This window comes from Vulpes vulpes, chromosome 12, assembly GCF_048418805.1.
Source record: "Vulpes vulpes isolate BD-2025 chromosome 12, VulVul3, whole genome shotgun sequence".
Classification (NCBI taxonomy): domain Eukaryota; kingdom Metazoa; phylum Chordata; class Mammalia; order Carnivora; family Canidae; genus Vulpes; species Vulpes vulpes.
In genome coordinates this window covers 123,422,473-123,450,248 of record NC_132791.1, presented here as the reverse complement: position 1 = coordinate 123,450,248, position 27,776 = coordinate 123,422,473, and the positions used below count along the sequence as shown (strand labels likewise).

The 27,776-nt window shown below is 36.1% G+C and overlaps 1 protein-coding gene across 5 annotated transcripts in view; it reads right to left on the bottom strand.

The window, feature by feature from the left end:
• Nucleotides 1-27,776, bottom strand: part of ARHGAP20 (Rho GTPase activating protein 20) — a 131,610-nt gene that overhangs the window by 88,439 nt on the left and 15,395 nt on the right. For all 5 annotated transcript variants that reach the window (XM_072729845.1, XM_072729843.1, XM_072729844.1 and 2 more), the window contains exon 2: nucleotides 23,204-23,286. In XM_072729845.1, coding sequence (XP_072585946.1) covers nucleotides 23,204-23,283 — 80 coding nt within the window. In that variant the 5' untranslated portion in view covers nucleotides 23,284-23,286. The remainder of the gene's footprint in view (nucleotides 1-23,203; nucleotides 23,287-27,776) is intronic.

Below are 27,776 nucleotides of genomic sequence, written 5' to 3'. Positions count from 1 at the left end.
GTTGAATCAATAATTCCACTTAGAAGTTATCCTATCTGTCCAATGTTTGCTAATGGTTAAAAAACACAAAGTTGGTACTGATTCCTCTTCTTTTCCTGTTTTCATAAAAAGCAGACAATTACTAAATCCAGAAGGAATTAGTCCATTTCAGTACCCAGGTGCACAAACATAACCAGAAGCTCATTTTTATATAATAAAGAACTTTTGTGCTTATCCAAAACACAGGGGAAAGAAACACAGTGGGGGGAGGAAAATAGCAGGCAGGAATTCACATCTAGAAGTTAACTGAAAAAGGTACTTTAAAACCAATGAGTTAATTTGCAAGTTAAGTAAAATTTTACTTCTTTCTATAATACTGATATGAAAATTCTATCTAGGTCTAAATTCTCAGCTTAAGAAAAATTCACTGACACTCATCACGAGCACATCCAAATTACGCTTTAAAAAAACCTGACATAGCTGACTTATAGTCAAAACAATAATTCAGCATTTATTGTTATGTAAAGAACATTTTATATTTCTACATGGAACTGGTGAATTTTGTTTTCATGTCATGCATTTCCAATTATGCTCACATAACAGAGTAAATATTTTAAAATTTACATTTATTTAGTATAACATATAATTTAAAATATATAAGTTTTATTTCACACCAATAGATAATTAAATTAAAGCTACTCAGATACATCACATCAACATAACCTGTTAGTGAGGCTGTGGTGAGAACAGGAACTCTTCTGCATCAGTGAGGTGAAAAACAATGGCACAACTTTTACAAAGGGAAAATGTGGCACTATCTAGCAAAGTTATGGCTATCCCACTTCTGATAAGTACAAGATTTTCACTGAAATTCAAAAGAATGGAAACAGAGTAATCAATCATACATCAGTGGGATCCCTGGGTGGCTCAGCAGTTTAGCACCTGCCTTCCGCCCAGGGCATGATTCTGAAGTGTGGGATCGAGTCCCACATCGGGCTCCCTGCATGGAGTCTGCTTCTCCCTCTGCCTGTGCCTCTGCCTCTCTCTGTGTCTCTCATGAATAAATAAATAAAACCTTTAAAAAAAAATCATACATCAGTAAGGGACTGCCTTATGGTACATGTAAGCAGTGGTTTACCAGGAAGCTATAAAAAGGGAAGAAAAGTATCTCTATATACAAGAACTAAGTGATCACACAGATATATTGCTATGTAAAAGAAGTGCAGTAGAAAGTATATAGTGTGTTATTGTTTCAGAAAGAGAGTGAATACATATATTCACATCTGCTTATATAAGAAACTGAGTTTTTTCAAAATTACTAATGGCAAAGAGAAAAAAGTTGAGATGGAAATAGAAACTGAACTTATTTGAATATATTTTAAGAGATTCAACTTGTACTATATAAATACATAACTATAAAATTTTATAAAGCTATAAAAATTTAGTTTTTATACAAAACTATAAAATTACAATTTATAAAATCATATTTTATAAAATTTTATGGTTTTATTCACACAATAGAATTGTATGAAATCAGAAAAAAATAAAATTAAAACAAATGAGCCAAAATTATCACCTAGAGAAAAACTATTCCAAGTGACTTTATAAGAAAACAGTAATCACTGCTGGGATATGCCATAAAGATAAGGATAATTGCTTAAAAATATCAAACTATTTTTAGTAATCATTTGTGGTAGTAATGTTGATAATGCTATTCTGAAAGTGTTACATATGTATTTCAAGATAATGTGAGTAATTATTTGATATTCTACTTCCTACATTCCCAGAGTCACTGGGAGTGGTATTCTCGGCATGAAAGAAAGGAAACATAAATTTATTAACATAGATTATGTTAAGTAAAATACCTGTAGTCTGAATCTGAGTTGGAAATCAATTTATATTCAGTTATGACATATTTTGTCACTAAAGAAGTTATAGTCTCTTTATGATACCCATTGAAAAGACCTAAAACTGATGACCAACCTAGAAGCAATAAATGTATCAAGTGCCCAGATTATAGTCTTGAGGAAATACCTGATCTGAGGCAGGAAATACACAAGATGTACCACGAACATCTTGTCATACTGAAAATCACATTTTTAAGCAACCCATTTTCATAGAGAAAATAAATCAAAAGGAAAATTAGAAAGTATTTTCAATTGTAAAGGAAAACATTGCGTATTAGAATTTGTGATATGGAGGTAGCACTTAGGGAGAAATTTTTGCTGTCCAATGCGTATGTTAGAAGAAAGATCTTAAAACAACTATTTCAACTCTACCTTAAGAAACTTAAAAACAATAGCAAATTAAACCCAAAAGAAGAAAAAAGGAATATTCAAGATCAAAGCAGAAATCCTTGAAATGGAAAACAGATTATGGAAAATTAAGAGAAACAAAAGCTGGTTCTTTGACAAATTGGTAAAAATTGTCAAAGCTTTGATAGATTGATCAAGCATAAAAGATAGTCACTAACATCATTATTATGTAATACACTAATAATAGAATTACTAATATCAGAGATTTGAGACAAAATATCACTACAGACTCTACAGGTATTAACAGGACAATAGGAAGTATTATGAAAAACTATATGGCTATAAATTTGACAACGGAAAAAAATCCTTTAACTATGTTATCAGTCACAGTTTACTCAAAAAGAAAGAAATAATCTGAATAGTCCTGAAATTGAGTATGTAGTTAAAGCCTTTCCACGAAACAAAACTCTATGTCCATTCAGCTTCACAGGTGAATTCTCAAATATCAAAGAAAGAAAGACTAGTCCTCCACAAACTCTTCTAGAAAACTAAAGGGAAAAAACATCCCAATTCATTCATAAAGGTTAGCATTACCCTGATACCAGAGCTAGACAAAGACATTATAAGAAAACTACAGGCCAGGATCCCTCATGAACACAGATGCCAAAATTCTAAAAATACTCTTTGGCAAACTGAATTCATAAATATATGAAAAGAATATTATATCATGACCAAGTGGGGTTGTTCTCAAGAACGAAGAGTTGCTTTAACAACTCTAAAATCAATCAACATAATTCACATATTAACAAATTAAAAATTTTAACATTATATGGTTATCTCAAAAGATACTGAAAAAACATTTGACAAAATAGAAGGGAATTTCCTCTTTCCTCCTAATGTCAAGAGTAAGATGTCTACCATCACTGCCTATTTTCAATAATATACTCAGGCTTTGGCCAGATAAATCAGGAAACAGACAAACAAACAAAAAAGAAAAAGACAAAAGAAAAGAAAGAGCACCTAGATTGGAACAAAGAAGCAGAACTATCCTTGCTTATAGACAACATGATCATTTGTGTAGAAAGTTCAATAGAACAAAAAAATCTACTAAAACTAGTCTGTGAGTTTAGCAAAGTTGCAGGAAAATGTACAATGTGCAATAATCAACTGTATTTCTACATACAGGCAGCAAATACTTAAAAAACCTACTATTTACAAATAGAAGTAAATATGAAATACTTAGGGGCAAATATGACAAAATATATAAAATATGAATACACCAAAAAAGATAAAACACTGCTGAGAAACATTAAAGAAGACCTAAATAAATGAGAAAAACATTTTGTTCATGTTGAGTTGGAAGATTCAATATTATTAAGATATCAGTTCTATCCTGATTGGTCTATAGATTCAGAATCCTAGTAAGTAATATGAAGAAATCATACAGGATATGTTATCCAATTACAAGCGAATTGAAATAGCAATTAATAAAAAAAATGGGAAAAGTCCAGAAATATTTGGAAATTAAATAGCACAGTATGATAATCATGGATATATGAAGAAATTATAGGAAAAATTGAAGAACATTTTGATCTACAGGACAATGAAAATATAGTATATCTGAACTTTGTGAAATGAAGCTAAAACTGTGCTTAGAAAAAACTTCTCATGTTAGAAAAGATGAAAGGTTTAAAATCACTAATCCAAGTTTCCATTTTGAGAAGTTCGGAAAAGAACAAATAAAATACAAAATAAGTGAAAAGAAGGAAATAATAAATATAAGGCAAAAGTCATTAAAATGAGAGATTTCTGTTCTCAACCATGCTAGAAATACTCAAACAACTGAAAAAAGAAAAGAGGCAAAAATAAAGAGAGAAAGAGAGAGAGAGAGGAAGGAATGAACAAACAAACGACCAACCAATCATTTCAGTACTGGACAACAGAAGCATAGAATAGTAATTCCTAAGAGAAGAGAAACAAATGAAGTGAGCTCCAAGATTGCTCCAGATCACCGTGTAGATAGAGATTCTACTCTACAATTCAGGGAAGAGGAAGCCAAACAACCCAGCTTCAGGAGATAGAGTTAAGAATTTGAGGAGGCCGGAGTGTCTAGAATTCACAAAGTAGAGTAAGCAAGAAGGAAACAGCCCAGAGTCAGAGCTCAGAGATCTGCTAAGGGTTCTGCTCAGGTTTTCATCTGACAACTGATAAATTCATGTGTGTGAGGAAGCGACCAGAGGCCAGGGAAATAATCATCAGGAAAAAAGCAGGTAAAACTAATACAGGAGTGGAAATAGTACATGTTCCCAATGGCCAGAATGGAGAAACTCCATTAATATTCGCAGTATTGACTGAAAGATGACTGTTAATGCAGAAAGCCCTAAAGAATCTATCAAAAAATGTTATTGGAACTAATAGGACACTTAGTAAGGTTGCCAGATACAAATACTCTGTGATTTTTCTCTATATTAGCAGAGAACAATTGGAAATTAAAAAATTTAAACTGTACCACTTATAGTAGCATCAAACAACCCAGATACTCAGGTGTAAATTTGACAAAACATATGCAAGACACTAAAAACTGTAATATATTATTAAGAGAAATAAAAGCAGACTGAAATAAATGAAGAAATATTGTGTTCACGGATGGCAATACTCAATATTGCTAAAATAGCAATTTTACTCATAGTAATGTCAATGAAATTGTGATCATCATTAAAATCCCAGCAATTAAAAAATAAAATAAAATAAAATAAAATCCCAGCAATTTCTTAAATTGCCAAAGTGATTAAAAAATTTCTATGGAAGCTTATAGGACCTAATACCAAAAACGATTTTGAAAAATAAGAACAAAGCTGAAGAACCCTCACAACCTGATTTAAAAACATATTTTAAAGCCACAGTTATCAAGATAGTGTGATACTAGCATGAACAACAGAATAGCATCCAGAAGTAGACATACACGTACATAGACAAGTGATACAAAGATAATTAAGTGGGGAAAGAAAAATCTTTTTGAACACAGTGCTGAAACAACTGGATAGCCATATGCAGTTCTAAGTATTAATGCTGATCTCATATGAGATACAAACATTAACTCAAAATGGATCATAGCCCTAAATGTAAAATCTGAAACTATAAAAATTCTACCATCATTCACAGGAGAGAGGCTGACCTTGGGTCTAGAAAAAAATTTTAGTAGTATATAGAATGCACAAAAATGTAAAAGAAAAACAATGATGGATTTCATAGTAATTTAAAACTAGGCTCTTGGAAAGACATTGTTATTGGAATGAAAAGGCAAGCTACACATTGGAAAAAATATTCACAAAACATATGGCTCAGTAAGAGACTTCTATTTAGAACTCTACTGACAACTGAATTTTCTGAGATTATGGAAATATTTTCTATCTGCACTAACAGGTAGCCACTATTCACATGTGACTAAATGAGCACTTGAAATGTAGCTACTATGACTAAGAAAGTGCATTTACAGTATTCAGTTTAAATTAATTTAAATTTAAAGTGGTTTGTGGCTACCATACTGTGTAGCATAGATCCGGAACTTACAAAGAATACTTAAAATTCAACAGTAAGACAAACTCTGCCCCCACCCAACGAACAAGTGATATGAACTGACACTTCACCAAAGATGATATATGGATGCCAAATAAACCTATGAAAAGACGCTCAATTTATTAGCAATCAGGAAAATACAAATTAAAACCAAAAAGTGGCATAACACACATACCAGAATGACTAAAATTTTTAAAAGACGACCATACTAAGTGCTGGTGCATTTTAGGAGGCAATACTGGCATTCACTTATATCCTTCTGGAAGGAGGAGGTGACAATCTCAGCTCATTTTATGGGGCCACCACTATCCTGGTGCCAAAACCACACAAAGATAAGATTGGAAAGCTACAGCTCTATCCTTAATGTGTATGGACTGAAGGTACTTTATAAATCCACACATAACCCCTTTCTAACCATAAGAAAACATCACATGAACCCAAATTGAAGGACATTCTACAAAATGTCTCAAAATTGCCATGTCATCAAAAATAAGAAAGGTCTAAGAAACTGTCATAGCCTAGAGGAGCTTAAGGAAGATATAATGACTAAATCTAATATTGTACTTAGGATGAGAACTGGGATAGAAAAAGGACATTAGGTAAAAATCTGATAAATATAGTTTTTAGTTAATAATAATGTATTAATATTGGTTCATTATTTGTGACAAATATATGTACTACAGTATTTTAAGATGTTAACACAAGGTACACTAGTTGAGGGTACCCAGAAACTCAGTAATTCCCATAACTTTTTTTGTAAATCTAAATCTATTCTAAAATAAAAGTTTATTTTAAAAAAATCACTGTAATTCACTATATTAAGACTAAAAAGAAAAGCAACAACAACAGTATGATCATCTCAAAGTTTCAGGATAAGTGTTCAACAAAATTCAACAGTCATACATGACAAAATACTAAAAAACCACAATTAAAGGATAATTCCTTAATTTAAGGACAGGACATCTACAAAAAGACTTAGTAGCTAGCTAAAATCATATGTCATGGTGAAGGGCTGAATATTTTCCTGACTAAAATGAGAAAAAGAAAAAGTTAAGTCTGCTCACACCATTTCTACTAATATACCAGAGGTTCTAGCTAGTACATTAAGGTAAGAAAATAAAAACTGAACAGATCAGAATGGAAGAAGTAAAACTGTCTTTATTCACAAGAGAAATGAATGTGTATATAGAATATCCTGAGAAACCTACATTAAAGCTAACAGAATTTTTTTCAAAAAGCTAACAATTAATAAGTGAATTTAGTAAGATCAAAGGATTAAAGGTCAATAAATAAAGACTCAACTGTATTTCTATATTTTAGTAATGATCAAATGGAACACACAATAAAAAGTTACAGTTATCAACAAAAATCATGAACAAGTTATAAGAAAGTTCAGTAATGAGGATATTATGCTATTGGCAAGGACAGACATATAGACTGATGGAAAAGAATGGAGTTTAGAAGTGGACATATACAAATATGGTGAGTTGGTTTTTGACAAAGTTTTGAGAAGGAAAACATAGGTCTTATTTTCCCAATTGGCAAAAGAAAATTCTTTTCAATCATTGGTATTGTAACAACTGAATATCCGTAAAGTAAAACAATAAACCTCTATCCTTTATACCATATGCAAAAATTAAATCAACTTGATCATAGGTCTAACATAGAAGAAAACACAGGATATTAGGAGACTTTCAAATATTCAAATATTTCTTAGATAAGGCATATATGTATAAGCTATGAAAGAGAAAACTTGTTAAATTAGACTTCATCATAACTAAAAATTTTTGCTCTTCAAAAAGCACTATTAAGAAAATGAAAAGACACGACAGATTTAAAGGAAATATTTTCATTATATACATTTGACAAAGGACCTATATATCCAGAATAAATAAAGAACTCTTATATTCCTTAGGTTTACAAATAAAGAAATGCATAAAAGTTCATTCACAAAGGAAAATGGGCAATGATTACATGAAATGATGCACAGTATCTTAGTCTTCAGGAAAATACAAATGAAAACCACAATGAGATACCACTACATACCCACTAGAATGGCTAAAAAAAATTAAACTGTCATTTGCTAAGGTTTTTGGCCAGGATGTGGAACAACTGGAGCTCTCTTGCATTGTTGGTATGTAAACCAATAGTACAAACACTTTAGAAACTGCCTGACAGTTTATTTTAAAGGTAAAGAAACACTTAGTATATGATCCAGTAATTTAACTCTTTGGTATTTACCCAACAGAATGAAAACAGAAAAGACCTGCATATAAATGTTCCCAGCAGTTTTCTTCATAATAGTCCCAAACTGCAAACAACTCAAAGGTCTATCAACTGGCGAATGAAGACACGAACTGTGGTATTTCCACAAATGGAATACTGCTTGGCACTAAAAAGGAACAAACGCCTGATATATGTAATAAAGATGAATCTCAAACATATTCTGCTGAGCCAAAGGAGACAGACAAAAGAAATAAACAGGACAAAAGAAAAATATTTATACTTGATAAAAGATTTCACTATCTTAAGTTTTATATATCTCATAATAGAGGTTTAAAACATATAAAGCAAGAAACTAATAGAATAACAAGGAGAAATTTACATGTCCACAACTGAAGTGAGACCACAGTGAACTTACACAGCTCTCTTAATGAGCGGCAGAACAAGAGAATAAAATATTAGAAAGAGACTAATGATTTTCATAACTAGTAACATACTTTTCCACATATAGGTCTTCCTTCTAAAAATCTGACTATGTAACAAGTCATAAAGAAAAGTTAGAAATCATATATAACACAGTCATATAGAGGCCAGAAACTTAGATACTGACATCAAAAATTATAATAAAAAGTGAAAACAAACCCAAGTAATATAAAATGCAATATATAACATTTCAACTTTCTTACTTTATACTAGAAAATACCTACAGTCAAGTAAATAATTACATTAAACAATGTCATTTACAGGAAATTTTAGCTTCTTTGAGATGGGAGATAAAAGCAGAATCATTTCACAGCCATTCTATCATTTTCTTTAAAGTGATCTTTCATCTATTCGTATGGAACTACAATAGACAGAACGTAATGGCCACAAAGAAATTATAGTAGTAACAATGAAGTTCCATAAATCTAGCTTCTAGAAATGTTCTTTATCTTATGAGATAGGAAATTCTCAAAATTGAAATGATTTTACTAAGGCAGTACAATATGTTGGGTAAGGTCACAAATTGTAACATCATAGAGAAGAAATTAAAATTTCCACTCCTTTACTTATAAATAGCTGTGAGGCTTAAGCTAGATCATTTTAGATTTCTAAGATTAAGTATCTTTGCTGTAAAATGAGAAAGTCACTTAATAACGTATACAGAAAATACTTAATGAGGAATCTGATAAATGGTAAACATTCAATTTAAATTATAGCTTTTATTAGTACTGCTAACACTAACACTTGTCCTATACCATTATAATTGATGTTGAAGATGTGCCCAATTAGCCAATCTGTTAGTGTCACCATATTTATCCAGTCTTCAAAAGCTAGGAACTTCATTCTTAGGTCCTTCCACTCCCTTGTATACAAGTCTGATTCTCACTCTCTAAATTTCACCCCTTTATCGTATAAGCTCTTCATTACCATTTGCTTTATTATTTTCATCTATCTCCTAAACAGTCTACCTGCCTCAACCATCTCTCTTCCAATCAATTCTTTGATAGAGCTGTCTTTCAAAAACAAAAATTAAATCACATCTTTAACTCTGATTTTCTTAGATTATTGCTATATTACCTAGAAATCCAAAGTCCTCAGCCTGACAAAGGCCATTCCCAATATGGTCTTTGTCACCTGTCACTCTTTTCTACAAACTTTGAGCTCTAATTTACATTCTAATTAGTAGAACATTATATCACTGTTCCCTCTGTTAAGACACTCCCACTCATCCATCAAACCCCAGGATAAAACAGTATTACCTCTAGGATGCTTTCTCTCAAGGCCTAAGGCAGTTGCTTTGTTCTTTTATTTCTACCTTCATTATAGCACTTACAGTCTATTAAAGTAATTTATGTTTGACAGTTTTTCCTTATCTACTTGATTATGAGCTCCTTGAAGGTTAGTATGGAAAAACTCTAGTTTTTTAAAAGATTTTATTTATTTATTTGAGAGAGAGCATACATATGCATGTATAAGCAGGGGGGAGGGGCAGAGGAAGAGGGAGAAGCAGACTCCCTGCTCAGCAGGGAGCCTGAGATGTGGGACTCAATTTCAAGACCCTGAGATCATGACCTCAGCTGAAGGTGGCCACTTAACCAACCAACTGAACCACCCAGGCACCCCTGGAAAAACTTATTTAGTAGGAGTGCCTCCCTCATGGTGGGCAGTCTTTGAATAAATGAGAACATTTTTGTAGGAAAAAGCTGAGATGTTAGGAATAAAACATAAATGTTGTTACGATTTCCAAAAGCTTAGCATATTTATTCCTTAATTCCCTACTTCATGTTAGAAGTTAAAGCAAATCCATAGAATTTTATTTATTTTCAACATGACATTTTATATATGACACATAAATACAGTTAAGTAGGGACCATACACAGCATCATCTATGATCATGCTGATGATTCAGTCATAAAATTATGTACATAAACTTTGAAGCCAAATGACAGAAAAAGGTATCAAGATGGATAGCCATGAATACAGACCAAAATTTCGTTTTTACCTCCCTGAATTTTTCAGATTTTCTAAAACGCAAATATATAACTTTCTATGTTTTTGAAGAACAAACAAGAAAATACATATTCCAGAAAACCATAATCATTAAAAAAGTTAAGATTATTAAATCTCTAAAAGTTAATTTGTAAGAGTATGCATCATAGCAATCTGCCAAAGGACTATGCTTGTAGAAATTACTTTTTCCCAAAACCAGAAAGTAAGTTTCAATGAAGAAAAAAGAAAGCAATCCAAAACAAAGGTATGTAAGTATAAAATGAAGTGGACAACTGAAGCTTGGTTGGCTTTCAATTATCCAGATGTTTCAGGCTCAAGTGCTTTGGGGGCCTCAGAAGCCTCAAATTAGTGCCACAATACTGAGCTCTGCTTTGTATACATGCACATAAAATTAATCATACTGTTTGGCAATACATAAAAAATTCTAACAACTCATTAATTAAAAGACAACCCAATTGAAAATGCTTTAAGTTTTAAATAGAACATTTCCCCAAAAAGATACAAATGGCAAGTAAACACATGAAAAGATGTTCAACAATCATAAGGGAAATGCAAATGAGAACCAGGAAGAAGTGCCTCTTTGAGCTGGCTGAGAGAACTACAGTCAAAAAGCCAGAAAACAACATGAGTTGATACGGGTATGGAAAAAGCAGAGCCCTTACATGTTGCTGGTGGGAGTGTACAATGGTGCAGCTGCACTGGAAAAGTCTGGCAGTTCCTTAAAAAGCTAAAAACAGAGTTATCACAGGACCCAACAATTCCACCCTAGGTATATATACAAGAGAAATGAAACATACGTCCACACAAAAACTTGTATGTGAATTTTCACAGCAGCATTATTCATAGTATCTGAAAAGTAGAAAATGCCCCAATGTCCATCAACTGATGAGCAAATAAAATGTGGTGTATCTATCCATCTAATGGAATATTATTTCACAATTAGAAGTAATGAACTACTGATACCAGGTGCAACATGGATAAACCCTGAAAATGTTACACTACCTGGAAGAAGCTAGTCAAAAAAGACCACATATGCATGACTGCATTTATATGAAATGTCCACAAGAGGCAAGGTTATAGGAACAGAAAAGAGATGAGTGAGTGGTTCCTTAGGACTAGCGATGGTAAGAAAGGACATGGGAGATGAGAGGAGGGACAACTAATGGTTATGGGTTTCCTTCTAGAAGGAATGAGAATGCTTGAAGTCTGTGGTAATAGGGGGCATGCCTGCGTGGCTCAGTTGGTTAAGCATCCAACTCTTGGTTTCAGCTCAGGTCATCATCTCACAGTTGTGGAATGGAGTCCGTGTCAGGCTCCCTGCGGTTCAGATTCTCTCTCCCTCTCCCCTGCTACTCTCATCACTTTTGCACGTGCTCACTCTCTCTCAAATAAATAAATAAATAAATAAATAAATAAATCTTAAAAAAAAGACTGGTAATTAACAGCTGCACAATTCTGTGAATATATTAAAAACAACTAAATTGTATACTTTAAATGGATGAATTATATGGTATGAACTGTACCTCAACAAAGCTATTTAAAGAAAGAATGTCATAGGTCCCTTTTCAAACAAATTACATGGTCTGGAAAATGAGCATTTTCATTTATAAACAGAAATAGTATCTGTTTCCATCTTTCTACCTTTAGCTTTAAGAATACATAAAAGGTACGTGGGAGAAACAACCTAGAAATCTAGTTTCATAAACTAGATGACTACTGGTTATCTATTGCTGCATAATAGGTTACCCCAAACATAGCAGCTTAAAACAAACATTTATTATCTCACAGTTTCTAATGGTCAAGGAACCAGGGAGTGGCTTAGCTCACTGGGTCTGGCTCAGATAGCTTACAAGGTTGCCATGAGGCTGGGGCTGCAATCTCTGAAAATTTGACTGGGGTTGGGAAATCCAATTCCAGTCTCACCCATATGGCTGTCAGTTGGGAGGCTTTAGTTCCTCTCTAGGCCCCTCTACAGGATTGCTCAGGACATGGTTTCCCGCAGAGCAAGTGATCAGAGAGAGTATGAAAGCAATTAAGACAGACGTTCGTATGTTTATAATCTCATCTTAAAAGTGATATACCATAATTTTTGCAATATTCTACTGGTTACACAGATCAATTCTGATACAATGTGGGAGGGTATCAGACAAGAGTGTGAATACCAGGAGATGGGGATCACTAGGGCCATTATGGAGGCTGGCTACCAAAACATTATAACAACAAAGATCTTAGACCAAAGATCCCACATAAGAAATGCTTGACCTTTGCAATTAAAAAGGACAGAGGGGATATGTAGTCCTCAGTAGTGTGACCAACACACTCCTAGGTGTGTAAGAGCTGTGATAAAAAGGTTTGCAAGGTGCATTCATACTATTTTCTGTTCTCCGTGTGACAAAGCTACGATTAGCATAAAGAAACAAAACTGTGGAGTTGGGCGTTGGTGGAGGAAGTACATAAAAGACACTGAGTCAATCTCATTCTCCCCTCTCCCTACCACAGTCAGATGAAGAAACAGTTCTAGCTGCAGAAAGGCTAGGTGACTCTACCAAGGTCATACTTGGACTCTACCAAGTGATAGAGCAGGAACCAGACTCCACTCTCTGTGTCTTCTCAGTACACCAGGGGCTCTATATCAGAGAACCAATGGCAGTGACTCACAGTGCAGATGATATGGTAAACATGTGAGCATTACATCACATACATCAAACAGTTGGTCACTCCAAAATTAGTATTTCTTTTTGTGGTTTTCTGACGCTGGCTGCATTACTTTCTCAGGCAGTAGTGGACACTTACCCTTCTTTCCACTCCAACTGGGAGCTGCCCTACTTAGCTGGGGAAGGAAGGAATCACTCATTCAGCTCAGCTAATATTACAGACTATCATTCCATACCCAGCACTGAACATGTAGATGTGAAGAGCAGAAAACATGGTCCCTTCACTCAAAAAGCAGACAGTCAAGGTGAGAAAATGAGACTTATACATGGAGCACTAAGAAGTTATACATCAAGTGACAGGGCAGAGCAGGAAAAAAACGTATGTAATACTTAGTGTGCCAGATATTTTATAGTATCAACTCACTGAATCCCCTACAAGGTTATCCTCATTTTATAGATGAGGAAAGTGATGCCTTAACGGGTTAAGGAACTTGTAGAAATTCTTTCTCCTGGTAAGAAATTGGCCTAGAGGCTACCAGGGAAGATGGCAGCAGGGCCTGCACTTTCTTAGCCACAACTGTCAAATATGGTTTTCTTCTGCCACCCTCCGAAGTTCTTTTTTTCTGGGTTCTGATGGAAGTCGATTATGGAACTCTAAAGCTCCTCTGAGAAATTCTAGGTTTCCAGCTGCACAGGGGGAGGGAGAACCTAGCTTAGTATGGTATGGATGTCTCAGGATGTGGCTCAGCCTATGGGGAGGGGTGAGGAGTGGGGGAAACATTCACTAAGGCAGTACTGCCTTCCTGGTGCCAGTATGAAAGATAAATTGAATCATAACTGCAATTAGCAAATGAGGCCATAGTTGGAAAGAGGAAATTAAATGCATGCACTGTTCTGCAAGTGCAAAAATAAATTAATTTGACTCTGTCAAAGCCCACTAGAATGTGGAGAGACTTAACACAATCTTCTAATGAGTCCTCCCAGCATTATGTCATAGAATCAGCACAATACCCTGGAACAGATGCATTTGATCATTTTTTTAAAAGATTTTATTTATTCATGAGAGACAGAGAGAGAGAGAGAGAGAGAAAGAGAGAGAGAGGGGCAGAGACACAGGCAGAGGGAGAAGCAGGCTCCATGCAGGGAGCCCAACGTGGGACTTGATCCCAGGTCTCCAGGATCACGCCCTGGGCTGAAGGCGGCACTAAACCGCTGAGCCACCCAGGCTGCCCGCATTTGATCATTTTTAAAGAATATGAAAAGTAGTTTGAAAAGATTAAGGTCATCTTTGGGTCTGGAGAGCCTTTTGCTTAACAAAGCAACAAATTCCATTTTGGTAAAAATCTGCCAACTTTGCCACCTTTTAAAGCAATAGCTGTCTCTTTCCTTTACAGCCAAATTTTACAGCTTTGGGAAAAGTTCCTCACAAGGAAAGAGGGACCTTGCAGGCTGTTGGCAATCTTCATGTGTCAAATTTCTACTGTGTATTCTTCTGATCACACGCCTTCAATTATCTATGGGTCTCTCAATTAAGACCTACGAACACATTGTCCCAAACTGTAGGAACAGGCTTTGTGCAGAACCAACTGGCATTCAGTGCAAGGCAGCACAATGACTAGTACTCGGCATGGGTTTTTTCCTAAGATAACATGTCTATATAGTTTATTGTGATTTTGAAAAGGTGTTGATGTTTTAAAAATTCCTCTCAAATTCAAAATTTTATTTCAAAGTCTTATACCAAGGAACTGTATCTAGATATGATAGGTTTACAGAATTCCAAAAGAAAGTCTATTATCACCTTTTTTAAAAAAAATCAAGATTATATCTGTTTATCCACAAGAGACACAGAGAGAGAGAGGCAGAGACATAGGCAGAAGGAGAAGCAGGCTCCAAGGAGCCTGATGCAGGACTCGATCCCAGGACCCCGGGATCACAACCTGAGCCAAAGGCAGATGCTCAACCACTGAGCCACCCAGGTACCCCTAGTAACTTCTCTTTTAGACTGATCTTTCCTTTAAATTATATCAAACTGTTGCCATGACTATCTTATTAGAGTCTTCAGTATGAGAATGGCTTTTATGAGGTCATTCACTTCATTCCAGTTACTCTATCTGGAAAGTTCACACTCAACAATCACAGGTGGAGGTGGTTTTTCATTCTGTTGTGAAAGTAGATTTGACCACAATCCCCAGTAAACTATTCCAGAATATAAATGTACTCCTTGCATATGAAAAGACGATGTGTTTTCATTTAGATGAGTATTAAAATTACAATGCTAACGTTAACAGAGAAAAAAGGAAATGGGGTAATGTGAAATTTGTACAACACATGTGGGATAGCCTAAGTAAGGCAATGTTAGTGTGTGTGTGTGTGTGTGTGTGTGTGTGTGTGTGTGTGTGTGTAGTTAGGCACAACAGGAGTGAACTGACCAAAAGGAACCAGAAGCCAGTCAGCAAACAGCTGCTGTCCTAGTTCTCTAACACCTTCTGATGTGGCTCTCTCATCCTAGCATCCTTACCCCAAACTGGCTAATTCTATATGTGTCTCATTTTGATTCATAGATTTGGCACATACAGATTTCCTAGACTCTTCATCTGGAGAGGCCAAGCAAACCAGGTCAATTCTCTGTGTCTCTGGACCTTATTTCCCAGAGTCATTCTAAGTATACTTTGAACTTCGGCCTAGGGAGACCTCAACAGTTGTAAGGGTCTACCAAGAGTAAGTCCAAGGTGTTCTGAGCTAATCTTGCATCAGGCAAGACCTAGAAATATAATTGTCTTGCTAAAATGAATTTAATATTAGAATCCAGCTGGCTTCTAGACTGCAACTTTCATCCACTTTATTTCTAACCTGTGGTGGCCCTCAAAGAGTCTTTTTATGAGGATTCTGTGTCCTATTTCTCCTGTTACTATTGATATTACTACTACTGGTAATAATAATAATAGTCTTCACACATAGAGTACGGATTACGTGCTGGTAATTACAGTAAGGAATTTACATATATAAGACCCATTTGTCTTCCTTACAATCTTATGAGATAGGTTATTAACCCTGGTTTAAAAACTTACCCAACATCATACAGCTAGTAAGGACCAGTATCAGGATTTCAATCCTGGCAATCTGGCTCCAGAATCTATGCTCTTAGTATATCATAGGACTTTGGTTTGAATAATATACCATCCAAACCAGAGGCTTGTGTTTGCAGTCCCATCTCTAAGGCTATAATCAATTATATGACCTAGGGTAAGTCTTTGACTCAATTTCCACTATTCAATGAGATAGGCTCAATGATTTGCTTCTGGTTATACAATGCTATGTATAAAGTAGGAGCTTTTCATTAACAAACTTGATTTTGCTAGATGAGTCAGGAGGTTTAAAGCTTGGAAATGAAATACATCTAAGTGAAATAAGCAACTAATCTAAGAATTTTCATGCTTCATAGTTCATGATACAAGCATTAGATTCATATTTTACAGAGGAAAACACTGAGACTCAGAGATGAGGTGATTTTTCCAAGGTCACATAGAAAGTCAGGATGGACAGCTGGCATGTGAATGCAGTTAGAGCTCAAGCACTTCCTATAGTACTCAACACTTCCCTGGCGGGCTGCCTTTCCTCTCAGTAGCAGTAAGCAGAGATTGAAAAGTAACCTAGATAAAGTCCCTAGCATGAAGTCCTGCAAAGAGCACATATGCAATAAGTTAATTTGGACATGGGGATGGCAATAGGTGAATATCAACTTAAAAGTGTTAACAGATGGTAATTTATAACAAAAGTGGGCACAGTTTTGTGCAACTTCTACAAGGTGGGCTGAGTACCTATCAAAACAAGAGAATTTCTGGAGGGAAAGTCTGTATGACTTGAATCTATCCCTGAGTAAACAATGAAGAAATACCATGAGAATGCCAATATATGTGTAGTATTTCCAGATTATATATATGAGTTTGTGGGTTATTTTGCTGCACGAAATAACTTCCTAACAATGACTCAGAATCACTTTGTCAAAAGCAATCTGCCTTTCTTCTAGCCAGAATTTCACCAATAATACTGATGATTAGGGCAAGTCTCTCATGTGTTGGCTATCTAAAGGAGGGCAGGAAAGGCAGAAACTTACGAAATTACTAACCTGTACAAACTTACTAAGTTCCTGTTTTGGTTTGGAAATGGAGTCACTTGTTCACTCACCAATTTATCCAACAAATAACACCAGAAATGTACAAAACATTACTTTATCAATAAATGGCAAGGGCATTCAAGACAACAGGATATAAATGGTGGCGCCAATGCAGTGGGATGAGCGTATACAGTGAAAAGCTCCAGAAGCATGAATGTTATCTATGATAGGTTAGAGGAGTGCCTGAAGGAAGTGACATCTGAGCCAAGGGGAGAGCAGAATGTACTTCGGAAACTGCAAGTGGTTAAGAATGATTAGAATTCAGAGTATGCAAAAGGAAGTCTTTTGATTGATTGAATTTCTCAAATCATAATTATGTAACCACTGAACTAGAGGTAGAAGGGTTTTATTAGATAATAATTTTGACGCTCTCATTTCAAGATCAAGGAAACTAAGCCCTCTAATTAGGTGCCGTGAGTCTCACCACGAGGACAACTACTACATGAGGTGGTGTTGTCCTTAACACAGAACTGAACGCTGTTGTGTTTGAGAGTCAATACAGCTGAATGCAGCCACGTTGGAAAACCACTAATCTTAGTGTGAAGGCTTGGCATCTGCTACAACACATGCTAAAATAATTGCTTAGAGAAATCACCTCTAGCTCATCTGAATGGTATCCATGTACAAAAAAGAAAAGTTAAAATCTATAAACCACCTCTCCTTAGGTACTGTAGGAGCTGATCCAAGAACACTAGAGATAAAACTGACACATACAGTTAACTCACCAATTAACCTAAGTCTTCCCTCTCTTTTAAATTAAAGCTCTTGTTCATTAAATTCAATAAAAATTGAGGTGCAACAGCTGTTAAATGAAGGGATTCTTTTAAATCTCTTGTTTGGGGATGTTTGCTAAATGTTGGACAAAAACTTTATCATCATTAATTACTAAGCAACACCTTACCAGGAAGCCACAGCAAAAACAGTGACATTCTGTCACAAAGTCAAAATCAAGTAAGGGTACAATTCAAGAAATATGCAATGCTATGATGACTGTGTATTTAATTCAAGAAATATGAAGTGCTAAAGTACTCTATTTCTTTTACAGGTTAATTCCCATCATATTACATGTAAAGAAATAGTAAAGATTCTTTTTAGGTACTAGAATTTTATTGTACAAAGTTCTACCTGAAACAATGTGCTATCAGCTTGGCCTTTAGAAGTTTTTCATGTTTCCTGGGTGCAACTGATTGTGAAGCAAAGCAAAATTCTTTTTTTTTTTTTTAAAGATTGATATTTACTTATTTTAGAGACAGAGGAAGAGAGCACATGTGCATAAGCACACGTGTAAGGCAGTGGGGAGGCGGAGAGGGAGGAGGAGAGACAGAACCTCCAGCAGACACGGTGTTGAACATGAAGCCTAACATGGGGCTCGATCTCACAATCCTGAGATCATGACCTGAGCTGAAATCAAGAGTCTGACCCTTTTTTATGTTTTAAAGATTTTATTTATTCATTCATAAGAGACTCAGGAGAGGAGCAGAGACACAGGCAGAGGGAGAAGCAGGCTCCATGCAGGGAGCCTGATGTGGGTCTCCAGGACCACGCTCTGGGCTGAAGGCAGCACTAAACCACTGAGCCACCCAGGCTGCCCAAGAGTCTGACACTTAATTGACTAAGCCACTCAGGTGGCTTAGCATTCTTTTAAGAAAAGGATTCTTTTGTAACTTGCCATAGTGGTTCTCCACCAAGAGGGCATTAGAATCGACCATGAAGAGTTTCTGACAATTATGCAGCTGCCTGGATTCCACTGCAGGTCACTAACCAGGAAGTTCTAGAGACCACCAGGCTAGATGATCTACATGGTTCTTTCCAATCTGGAGATTACATTACCTATAAATACCTTGTACACATTAAGTGCCCAACACTATACACACTAAAAGCACTAGTTCCACACCACAGGTACTCACTTTACTGATCTGGAGAAACTCATAAGAAATAAACTGAAAATTAAAATATACACAACCTTCAACTTAAATATACCTTTTTCCTGTAGTTATTTTGACACAAGTCCACCATATTTCATTATTTCTGAGGCAGAAATTTGTGGAACTGGCTCTACTGTAAGCACTAATTACTGCAGAGGGGATAAGACAACATGAATAGGAAGGAAATGGCTGTATATTATCACACTGGTTGTCTACCTCACCACAATCCCAGTAAGGTGGGCAAGTGTTGCCAGTGTCACTGATCTGGCGCTTCCTCTACCATCCTTCTCAACACTATTAGACCCAATTCCCCTATGGGATACAAATGCCTGCACATATGTATTGATTTCCATTCCTCCTTTTCTACCCTGAAATTCATAGATATTTAACTGAATTTCAAAAGTATCAAAAGTAATACAAAGGAAAATGAAATAAAATTAGTAACTATACTAAAAGACAATGAAGTAGTCAAATGCTTACACTACTTAAAATTCATGTATTTAAATTTAAGATAAGTTGGATGGTAAGAAATTGTAACACACAAGTACAGGAAAATGAAGTAAAGACATTTTATTGAGATTTTCTGAAACAGTCCCAAACAAAAGAAATTATCTTTTGATATGCACGCTGGTGGCATATTTGGGGAATTTAGTGTTTATTAAAATAAAAGTATACAAAAATACTTTGTATATAAGACAGAGTTAGGTTATAGGCAGAGATAATCATACCAAGTTTTTTTAGCCTCCTTCACAAACGTCCAGGCACAGGACACTCAAAGCCATGTAGATATGCCACAATTCTCTGATGTGCAGGGTGCCCTGAGCATTATCTGATGTCCACCATCTCTGGCCACTGCCCACTGAATCAGTGAGATAAACTCAAATGCTGTACAAAATTCCAAAATGCCCTCTAGAAGTTAGTAATACTCCACTGAGACCCACTAGTCTTCACGAACTTTAAGTATCTGCATGCATAGTATCATAGATTCTCATACCGGCTTAGGGAGTAAGTGGGCCACCAGACCCCTCATCTTGGGCCTAAGATTCTCTGATGTAAGGACTACTTATCATTGAAAAGCCTAGGGCATGTCTATCCCAGAAACTTCCAGTAAGAAATTATACCTAAAACTGTTTTTAAAAAAGTAAATAAAGCTATTTTTTACATAGGTAATATATCCATATATACAGTTATACTAAAAATTCTGCCTCCTCTTACTACCTCCCCTGAAAAATACTCCTGAGTTTTCTAGGTAATCAAGGTCACACTGTGAAAATGTTACCATTCTCTTTTTTCTACAAACGCAAAGATACCTTAATGTAAATAATCCAAAAGTCATATATATATGGCACAGAAATGTATTATTCATTTGGAAGAAGGGTATCTTCCTAAATAAGTTTTGCTTAGGCGTCTATTAAAAGTAATTTACATTTCCTGGTCTACCCAATGCCTAAGCATGTGTCTTCTAGGAACAGGTTGGGGGTGCCTGAGCCTGAGAACATGTTGCTACTAAGAGAGCAACTAAAGTGTTGAAAGTTTCACTAACTGGGGGTTGGCTCTATAATTTATTTTTGGCACTGAAAAAAAAAACCACATGCCTTCACACAAATTTTATGTTAAATTAGCACATCATTCATAGGAATATTAGATATACCCTCACTGTAAGTAAAGGTGATAAGGACTTCACTTTATATAGAAAGATACACAGATTAGAGCAAAATCATCACAGGGTTCCTTTAAAGATAAAAACTCATCCTAGTTAAAATGCCATTTAAAAATTAATGAATAAGTTAATGACTGAATATTCATTCAATTTCTACATATTATGAAAGATTTGCATAAAATATCTATTGAAATGGTATTTAGTCTCAGTAGGTGAAATGGTCATTTACATAGTGAGTTAGCCTGTTTTTACACTTCAGATTCTAATTAGTTCATTAATTTTTTTTTAAAGATTTTATTTATTTATTCATGACAGAGAGAGAGAGAGAGAGAGAGAGAGAGAGAGAGACAGGCAGAGGGAGAAGCAGGCTCTATGCAGGGAGGGAGAAGCAGGCTCCATGCAGGGAGCCCGACGTGGGACTCGATTCCGGGTCTTCAGGATCACACCTTGGGCCAAAGGCGGCGCTAAACCACTGGGCCACCAGGGCTGCCCTTTATTAATTAATTTAATAATGCATTTAAGAATATTTTTCCATCTCTTTGTGTTTTCCTCAATTTCTTTCAGAAGTGTTCTATAGTTTTTAGGGTATAGATCCTTTACCTCTTTGGTTAGGTTTATTCCTAGGTATCTTATGCTTTTGGGAGCAATTGTAAATGGGATTGACTCCTTAATTTCTCTTTTTTCAGTCTCATTGTTAGTGTATAGAAATGCCACTGATTTCTGGGCATTGATTTTGTATCCTGCCACGCTACCAAATTGCTATATGAGTTCTAGCAATCTTGGGGTGGAGACTTTTGGGTTTTCTATGTAGAGTATCATGTCATCGGCGAAGAGGGAGAGTTTGACTTCTTCATTGCCAATTTGAATGCCTTTAATGTCTTTTTGTTGTCTGATTGCTGAGGCGAGGACTTCCAGTACTATGTTGAATAACAGTGATGAGAGTGGACATCCCTGTCGTGTTCCTGATCTTAGGGGAAAGGCTCCCAGTGCTTCCCCATTGAGAATGATATTTGCTGTGGGTTTTTCGTAGATGGCTTTTAAAATGTTGAGGTATGTTCCCTCTATCCCACCTCACACCAGTGAGAATGGGGAAAATTAACAAGGCAGGAAACCACAAATGTTGGAGAGGATGCAGAGAAAAGGGAACCCTCTTGCACTGTTGGTGGGAATGTGAACTGGTCAGCCACTCTGGAAAACTGTGTGGAGGTTTCTCAAAGAGTTAAAAATAGACCTGCCCTACAACCCAGCAATTGCACTGTTGGGGATTTACCCCAAAGATACAGATACAATGAAACGCCGGGACACCTGCACCCCGATGTTTCTAGCAGCAATGTCCACAATAGCCAAACTGTGGAAGGAGCCTCGGTGTCCATCGAAACATGAATGGATAAAGAAGATGTGGTCTATGTATACAATGGAATATTACTCAGCCATTAGAAACGACAAATACCCACCATTTGCTTCAACGTGGATGGAACTGGAGGGTATTATGCTGAGTGAAGTAAGTCAATCGGAGAAGGACAAACATTATATGTTCTCATTCATTTGGGGAATATAAATAATAGTGAAAGGGAATATAAGGGAAGGGAGAAGAAATGTGTGGGAAATATCAGAAAGGGAGACAGAACATAAAGACTCCTAACTCTGGGAAATGAACTAGGGGTGGTGGAAGGGGAGGAGGGCGGGGGGTGGGGGTGAATGGGTGATGGGCACTGTGGGGGGGCACTTGATGGGATGAGCACTGGGTGTTATTCTGTATGTTGGTAAATTGAACACCAATAAAAAATAAATTTATTAAAAAATAATAATGCATTTAAGAAATCAGCATTCCATTTTTATAATCTCAATTTGTTTATCTTTCTTCATACCTAAAATTGGTAAAAATTTGCCTCATGCCAACATAGGTATCACTTTAAAAAAAAACAAGCTAAAGTTTGTGCATAACCAAGACATATGGTGGTTAAAATAGCTCATCTTTTAGTATTCTGATTGTTTTTATAAATAAAGTTTAGCAATATGTGGAGCATGTACATTTGTGTACTAAGTGATATGAGATTTTTGAATCAGTTTTAAAGCAAGTGACCACACAGATCAGGCTTTATGATTCACATAAAATACAGACCTTATTAAGTAACATCAGAACAGAAGTCAGATTTTCTATTATTAAACAGAAAACTTTGGTGCTGATATAAAAACAAAAAAACCCCTCACACACACAGATAAACAGCGTATTCCAACTGTGTAATACAAAGCTATTCACTTACTTGGTACTGGGCCTTTTTTGCAGGGCTTTATCCAGTATAAGAGATGGGGCACTCCTCCTCCTTTCTGCTAGTGTTTTCATCTTCTGTTGAGACAAAAAAAAAAAAAAAAATCCAAATGAAGACCACGTGACTTGTAAAGCCAGTAAATGCCAACTTTCAAACCAATTCAGCAAGTTTTGTATTACTAATCTTTGCCTCTCAAAGAGTTTGTAATCTCACTGTAGAGATAAAATAATAACATCTAAACCAGAATATTAAGTGTCAAATAGTAGTATAGGCTTTAAATATTTTTTTATGGCCAGAGAATAAGGAGGTTAAATGTTGATCAGAGTATTTGGGAAAAGCATTATCACAACCATTATCATCAACTGTAGCTAACAGATATATTGCTTATTGTGTTCCAGCCCCTCTGCTAAAGGCAGGGCTGGAGTACCTCATTTACACTATAAAATGTCATCTGCGTAGTTCTACTGTCTCTCTTTCATAGGCAGGACAGGCCCCAATTGGGCATCAAGGAAAGTCAGGATTTGAAGAGATCAAGTAAAGGGAGGGAATATAAAAAGAAGAAAGAAGAAATATAAAAAAAAAAAAAAAAAAGAAAGAAAAAAAAACAGTTAAAGCAAAACACATTTAATAGACCTTTAAGCTTAAGTATTTACACATTTGGATCCCTTCTTCCAAACAGATTTTTTTTTTTTTTTTGCTGTAACTTAAAAAAAAGACCAGTTTTTTCTTTTCTAAGTGGTATATAAATACAGGATTAACTGGATAATTCAAGTTCTCTGTTTCAGAGGACCTACAATCTTTGGTAAATGAGGATTTGCTTAACTTAGATTATCCAGATAATCACTCTCTAAATTCAATCTTACATATTTAATAATTCTAGGTAGAGTCAGCGGGCCTGCCCCTGGGTATGGATGAGTAAAATTACCAATATACTCATCAACAGCCATGAGTGAAGTTCAGGCTGTGGCCACTCTTCTCGCTCCTTTCTCACCCTTTCCTGGCCACAGGTCTTACCTATGGCTGGAAAGAAGTTCCCAGCTATCCTGGGAACCGGGTGCTGCTCTAGGAGGAACCATAGAAAACTAACTGGCTCAGTGTTAGTCCCTCATTACATTATTGATAAAGGAACTGTTTCTTAGCTGGTAAAATAAAACCTAGATCCTGGCATAGGAACAGAGGAAGAATAATCTAATCCAGTGAGAAAGGGATACTGGACGGCTTTGGTACAATTCATATCCTCCCAAATTTGCCATGTCCTCAGGACCTCTCCACAGTTCCTGTCACCAGCATCATCGTGCCTCAGTATTGCTGTTCCTCCCATTAATATTTTGGCTCACATGTGGAAACTATATGTCTAAACCTCCTTAGTATAGCTTAAACAGCAACTGAAACAATTACATACACCATGAATAAAAGACAGGAAACCAAGGGGTAAGAAATCTAGAATACCATATTTCTCAATCAGGAGTTATTATTAACCAGGAAGGAGTTTCAGGGAAGGCTAAATTGTATCATTTTCTTGTTTACATGAAATGTATTTAGTGCCTACCTTCTGGAGAGGAAGCCCACAGTTTTCAACAGATTCCCAGAAAAATCTGTGATTTTGATAACCTACATTATAACCTCCAGCTTGTCAGCCGATCCCACTGTTTCCATTACTCACATCTTGCCGGAACATAACTCTCCTGAAGCCACCATTCTGAGGCTACTAGTGTGCTCGTAGAGGTGGCAGGGAGAAGGAAAATCTGGGACACAAGTGTCTGTATTGCGAGGTTCAGTGGCCTGTCCCCACATCAAGAGTCTCAAGAATAAAAGGTTGATTTTACTAAGAAAAGTGGCTATTTGTTCACATGCACATTTCTGAGGATTCCGTTTCACCTTCCGGTCTGGGCTAGATTGCTGCCCCCAATCCTCCTGACTTCCTTTCTTTATTCAGCATCTATTTTCTATGCTTTGAACTGTGAAATGCACCCAATCCTTTAAGCTTTACCTGGGCTCCTTACCCTTAGTTTTGACCTAGACCAGGTCTCCCTAATCTTCCTTAGTGGGAACCTACATTCCTGGGATCTATCTTACCAATCTTGCTTCCGTGGCCCCTAACCCTCTGACACCATGGTCAGCAGGCCCAAGCTCCTCGAGGAATCTTCATCAGACAGGACTTCTAATTTGGAGCTCCTTGCCTTTCAGGTTTACAAAGGACTCAGAAAGTGTTCAAAAGACACACATAAATATGATTTAAAATGTTGGGGGAAGAAGACTCTGTGAGAAAAGCTAAAATGATCTGAAGTTCTTCATTTGGAGGGAGAAATAATCTACAAATGAATGCAGAGTAATATGGAGGATAGAAAAGTGTCTTCCAAGGAAGACAACACAAAAAAGAAAATGCTGTTAGCCTGTAGACTGAGAAAACAGGTTGATCTTGGTTAGCGGTTCCCTGAAAAAATTTACAAAAGCTGTGAATTAAATTGTGCACGTAATTTCAAGGGGTCAGAGACCTGCATAACATGGACTCCTTAGGGATTCATGGACCCCAAATTTTAAATCTTCTGACATAAGAAAATTTTCCTGTGATGGCTGTTAAATATGAGAATGAATAATCAAATAAGGGTGACAAATTTTCTTCTGTAAAAGGGCTTTTTTTAAAAAAAGATTTTATTTATTTATTCATGAGAGACACACAGAGAGAGGCAGAGACACAGGCAGAGGGAGAAGCAGGCTCCATGCAGGAAGCCCGATATGGGACTCAATCCCGGGTCTCCAAGATCACGCCCTGGGCTGAAGGCGGTCCTAAACCGCTGAGCCACCCAGGCTGCCCTGTAAAAGGGCTTTAATGGGTTGTCTCTCTTTCTGATTTTGTCTGGTTTTGTTTTTTTCCTTTCTTCCCTTATGATGAAACCATAAGAGACTCTTAATCATAGGAAACAAACTGAGGGTTGTTGGAGGGGAGGTGGATGTGGGGACAGGGACACTGGGGGGATGGACATTAAGGGAGGCATCTGATGTAACAAGCAGTGGGGATCATACAAGACCCGATGAATCACTGACCTCTACCTCTGAACCAATAATATATATATATATTTTTAAAAAGAAACAAAACAAAAGTGCTTTTAAAATAGAAGTTTTTCGTGGACACCTAATGTAGAGGACCACTGACATACATAGTAATTAATTAAACTGTGTTTTCTTAGTTATAAAATTATCAGATGTATGAGTTATCAAATGCAGAGTGTATCCACCTCATCCAATGGATTCATATGCAAGAGAATGTAATCAAACTACAGCAAGAATATTATTTTTATGAGATCCTACTGTTTGTAGTGAGACTCCCTCATCACTAATGAGATATGCAACCCAAAGCAATTCAGTCATTGTCTCGGGTTTCATTTCCTAATCTAGAAAATCAGAAAATGTGGACTAGACGGTATCTTAGGTTCCTTCTATTTTTGATATCCTCATGTTAAATGTCCACCAAAGATTTATCCTGGATATACAATACAAGGAAATAAGCACTATATATGTCAATTTAAGATTCACAGGATTCATTCCTCTTATAAATAATTAAAAGTCTTTGGGGCACCTGAGTGGCTCAGGGTTAAGTATCTGGCTTTTGATTTCAGCTCAGGTCATGACTCAGGGTTGTGAGATCAAGCCCTGTGTTGGGCTCCATGCTGGGTGTGGAGTCTGTTGAAGATTCTCTGCCTGCCTCCTGCCTCTAGTCCTCCCCCCAGCTCACTCTCTTTCTAAAAAAATCCCATGAAACATAAGAATAGATAAGTTCCAATAGGAGCTTAATAACTAGATTTAGGTGTCAATTCACTAAAAATACACAGATCTCTTTCTTTTGCTCCCAAAGTATAGTAAAACAGAGGGCCAATGGTGATTCCAAAACAAATTCACTTATCTATCAAAGAATCTGTTCTCAGGCAATAAGGACTTAGATTTTCTTTTTTGTTTATAACAACTGTGTGAAATACAATACATGGAAATAGAAAGAGACTATTGATTCATCTACAAATAGATACCCTGCAAGCTTGTCAGGGCAAGTTGTGACTATGCCTATACTAGCACTAACAAATTTCAGTTGTTCAAGGACAGGAAAAACTAAGATTTTCTGCCTCACAGAGAACAGAGGGTAGGTTTAAAGCAGTCCTTTTTGTTGTTGTTAGCTTAAAAATCACAATGTACAGCATGATTTTTCAGAATGCCCACATGTTTGATATTCATGTCTAAATGACCTCACAAATACTGGATGCCATTCTGAAGCAGGATATTTTTAAAAAGGTAATCTGTTTTTTCTTTTTTTTTAAGAGAGGGAGGGAGAGAGGGAGAGAGGAGGGAGGAAAGGAGAAGGCGGAGGGGCAGAAGGAGGAGAGAGGGGATCGATCTCACAATCCTGAGACCACAACCTGAGACGAAATCAAAAGTCCAACATGTAACTGACAGAGCTACCCAGGCGCCCTGATAATTTTTTTTCTAAACTGACAAACTATATATTAGGTTAAAAAAATCAACAACTCCATTAATCTTTTGGGAATTATTTTCTTGATACTGTACCACTTCCCTAGTC